This window comes from Cicer arietinum, chromosome 7 (genome assembly GCF_000331145.2).
Source record: "Cicer arietinum cultivar CDC Frontier isolate Library 1 chromosome 7, Cicar.CDCFrontier_v2.0, whole genome shotgun sequence".
NCBI classification, from domain to species: Eukaryota; Viridiplantae; Streptophyta; class Magnoliopsida; order Fabales; family Fabaceae; genus Cicer; species Cicer arietinum.
The window spans coordinates 48,945,199-48,949,795 of NC_021166.2; the positions used below are offsets into that span (position 1 = coordinate 48,945,199).

Genomic DNA, 4,597 nt, shown 5'->3' on the forward strand with positions numbered 1-4,597 from the left:
TTAGGGTTGTGAGAGGCGAAACCCTTCCGGTATAGTTCAAGGGTATTGTTGTAGTCTAGACTTTAATAATTAAATATATGTTGTACTCTGTAAATCCTAATCAATCATTCTAATATAAAAGAACTGCAGTCTCTCTACAGTCAGAGACATAGACATACTTGGTCGATCATCATTACCAAATGTCTTATATCATTTGTGTTGCGTTTCTCGTTTTCTATTCTTTTAGACTGAGTTGCTATTCTAACAAGATTCATCATGACCCCAAAATTGAACATGAGATAATTTATTCTCATATGTAGACTTACATGATTGTCGCATCTTAATGCATTTATAACGTGGAAATATTGAAGCTTTACTTTGTAGTTTTATAATTCACTCGTGTTTGGTTTTATTCCACCGTAAAACCAAATATATCTTATCTCTCTTTGGGATTAGAACTCCCTACGATGAAGGTAATCTCACGCTCAAATAGATAGCCACTTTTACTGCAAATTATACTATATACAACTATTTCAAAACCGTTTGAAATTCCAATAATAATTGATATCTCTCAAAAGTAGAAATTCACAATCTTTCTTATTTTAAAATATATATGTATGCCTCATAAATAACTGCATTAACTTATGTTTTTACTTGTTTTGGTCAAACTATAACACCAATTAGTAAGGTTGTTCATTGTTTGGTTAATGAAGAAATCTGAACTGGTACAATAGTTTAATAAAATCGAACCAAACATTTATTTATGAACCAAACATATTCTTTGTGAACAGAATGTTGGAACCAAACTGATTTTATACTTAGATTTTTTTATGTTAATAAAATTATTTATGAGAACAATATATTTGACTTCACAGAATATGAAAGAAGATTCATGTTTTTTGAAGAAAATCTGAAATAAGATGTTATTCAGATTTATGATTGAAGAAAATCTTTGATCAAGTTGAAAAGAAGATATGGTCAAATATTTTTTTAAGAAAATCTAAAATAAAATTTGATTCAAATTTATTATTGAAGAAAATCTTTGACTAAGTTGAAAAAAAGATATGGTCAAATGCTTTTTAAAAAAATCTAAAATAAGATTTGATCAGATTTATGATTGAAAAAAATCTTTGACCAAGTTGAAAAGAGATATGGTCAAATGTTTTTGAAGAAAATCTAAAATAAGATTTTATTCTTATTTATGATTGGACAAAATCTTTGATCAAATTAAAAAGAAGATATGGTCAAAATTTAAAGAAGATTTGATTAAGATTTATCACAAAAAGATATCAATTATTTACAAGAAGATTTGATCAAGATTTTTCTACAACAAAATATGAACAAAATTAATTTGAAGAATTTAGAAACTCAATCTGAAGAAAATACAAACATAATCAATCTGAAGAATTTACAAACTCAATCTGGTTCACGAACTAAACCAAATTGAACTGATATGGTTCACAAACTACCCACCAAGTTTCAATTTTTATGGGATGGTTTAGGTTCATTTCTTGAACAACCCTATCGATCAAATCATCATCTCAGTCATAGAGACAAAGAATATCATGAATGTTTAAAAGACAGACGTAAATCACTATGGACATTTTGTACAATATTAAAGCATGAATATACGATATTGAATTAGATTTATTTTTCAAACAAGTTTTACATAGACACAGTCATAAATTAAAAATGTTTGGACTCGCACAAATAAAAAAAAATTAAAAGAGAAATAAATAAGTCAAATTATTTTTAAAAGAAATTATTTTATATTTATGTATATCTAAATATTTTTAATTTAAATTTGTGTACAAATAAGTATTTCTCTTATTTACTTTTGCAACTCTTGAATTGTCATTTCGAAAAAATAGAAGAAAAATAATACAAATGAACAGATACATAGATTACTGATTGCTTGGGATTTGCAACCTTATATGTGGGGTGTGTCTCTCTCCGAGTGTTTTGTGCTTAGTTGATATCAATTGGTATATAGTACAACTTATTCTAAATGTATATATATACATTTCATTGTCAAGATAAGATATATTTACTGTAACTCATGGTTATAATTAATGATATATATCATATGAGACAAGAACTTTGATTTGGTACTATATTTGACCCTTCCCTAGCTATCTAGTTTAGTTGACACCATAAAATTATCTCACCATCCAAAAAGAAAAGGAAAAAACACCTAACTTTGTAGGCTCATTTAATGTACTTATTGTAACAACTAAAACCTTATCTCATCAACAAAAACGGTGCTAAACAACATTAAGCTCTTCCAACTACCAATAATCTAGGAATGTATTCAATCGCAAAAAAGTAGTAATACCAATATAAGTCACACATTGTTACATTAATTAATAATTCACATGCTAGCTATTTAGTATAAATAATGCAAGTTTGTGACAATTGTAACTCAAACTAGTCTTCATACATTTCTCCTTTAATCTTTCACTTCTAAAAACTAATTTTTTTTTTGTTTTTCTCAATATGAGAAAGGCTTCCATTATGCAAAGGTCACTTTTGGCCTTTTGGGTTCCTTTGTTGCTTCTTGTTACATTCTTTTATGCTACTTCTGTTGTAGCAACAACTGCCGCTTCAGGTTTGTGACTATAGTACTAATTTTGACATAGGCACATTAGTATACAAAATATGTACATTATAGTAACTATGCATAATTTGGGTTCTTTTTTTTTACTCTTAGTTTCATACACTTACGTTTCCCTTTATATGGTAAAAAAGGGAGAGAAATTTAGTGTTAAAAAAATTGGGTTATTGGCACTCTGTTTGAGGAAGTGAAAGGTAAATTTAAGTTGTTTTTTATAACTTAATTTTTTGCATGTGTGGTGATGATAGTTAAGTAAAATCAAATTCAATTTTAAAAGTATATTTAACTAAAAATGAAAACATATAATTTTGTATTGAGCAGAAAGTTTTGTATAATTTTTTTATAAATTTTATATTTAACTAAGGGTAAAAACATACAAATTTTGTATTTTTCTTATTGTAATTCTCTTTTTTTTAAACCCAATTTCATTAGAAAATTAAGATACTAATTTACTAAGTATTCATTCCAAGACACACACACACTTAGTCATTGAACTTGGGTTAATTTGGCACCTAGAGTTCCCACAAAAATTTATTTATGGTCATCACTAGTGGCATAATTTACATTTATATGAAACAAATCAAAATCATAGAAGCATTGTAGAAGTTAATTATAATTTGGGTAATTTTGCATTTCTTGTGTAGTGAATGAAGTGAACACAGATGGGAAGCTTGTAAATGAAGAAACAAGTCAAGTAAACAATGAAGAAGAAAAATTCAAAGCATTTTTTCATGCAAAACAAAAATTGAAAGGATTTTTTCACAAAAAACCAATATTCAAGAAACCAATTCCATTTGTTAAACCTATTCCAAAAAACATTCCAATCTATAAGCCTATCCACAAACCAACTCTATGGAAAAAACCTATCCCCTCAGTTGAGCAAGAGTCATTTCTTAAACACAAACATTTCTTAAAAAAACCAATAATTCCCATTGTTAAACCTACTTATGTTCCAATTTACAAGCCTATTCCAAAGGTAATTCCAGTTGTTAAGCCAATTAGTGTTCCAATTTACAAGCCAGTTCCAAAAGTTATTCCAATTGTTAAGCCTATTCCAAAGATAATTCCAGTTGTTAAGCCTATTCCTAAGGTGATTCCAATTGTTAAGCCTATTCCAAAGGTTGTTCCAATTGTTAAGCCTATTCCAAAAGTTGTTCCCATTGTTAAGCCAATTCCATAAGCAATTGGAGAGGAAATTTTAACCTATATTACCAATGTTCCATAAAATTATGTCATGCTTGGAAAGTTCTATCTTAACACTATCAATTGTGTTTGCATAATTATCCTACTTAATTATCTTTGGTATTGTATTAGTGTGAATTTTGTTAATGCTTTCACATGAATAAAGTTCCTAAGTTTGTAATTGTATGTGCATTATATCCATACAAGAATGGAACTTCTATGAATTGTTTATTAATCCTTCAACATGTAATTTTTGTAGGTGCTTTCTATGCCTTTTCTTATTGTATTTGGGTTTTGAGTACTGCTTGTACTCTTATTTCTTATTAAATATTCTCTTTTGGTCGTTTAAAAAAGGAATCAAATCTTGATATTCTCTTTTTATATATTTTATATATTATATTATTATGTGATGTGATTGAAAGAAAGACCTTACAAATGACTAATTAAAGAACATGAAGTGAGTGACACATTTTTATTACTACACTTTTATAGGCAAAGAAAGGAAGTTAATTTACAAAAAAAGGATATATTGTAAAAGTAAATCAAAGAGTCCTAATTTTGAAGGACAAGATGTGACACAAAGATTAGCACAATAAAAACTTTGTGCCAATACAAGTAATAAAATAAGTATAAAAGTCAAACCCATTGTATTGAGCTACCAACATAACCAAATTATCGTAGGGTAGCAGAACAACTTATTAGTTGCATAAATAATTAGATCTCAAATGACTATTACAATTAATTTACAAATAATCTAATTAATATGTAAGTAATTTAAACAAGTTAGAATGTAGTTTAACACTTTTAATTTAGGATGAACAT

The 4,597-nt window shown here is 27.4% G+C and overlaps 1 protein-coding gene across 1 annotated transcript; it reads left to right on the forward strand.

Moving 5' to 3' along the window:
- Positions 1–2,353: 2,353 nt before the first annotated feature.
- LOC101505940 (uncharacterized) lies at positions 2,354–4,128 on the forward strand. Its single transcript, XM_004510950.4, has 2 exons — positions 2,354–2,587; positions 3,238–4,128. Exons 1-2 carry the CDS (start codon positions 2,476–2,478, stop codon positions 3,771–3,773), a joined length of 648 nt encoding a protein of 215 aa, XP_004511007.1. The 5' UTR covers positions 2,354–2,475; the 3' UTR covers positions 3,774–4,128.
- The last annotated feature ends 469 nt before the right edge of the window (positions 4,129–4,597 follow it).

What these genes read in the sequence shown, in the direction of transcription:
- LOC101505940 (XM_004510950.4), top strand. Translation starts at nt 2,476, where the DNA reads ATGAGAAAGGCTTCCATTATGCAAAGGTCACTTTTGGCCTTTTGGGTT. An exon ending in AGCAACAACTGCCGCTTCAG is followed by an intron (nt 2,588 to 3,237) that starts GTTTGTGACTAT and finishes TTTCTTGTGTAG; the next exon opens with TGAATGAAGTGAACACAGAT.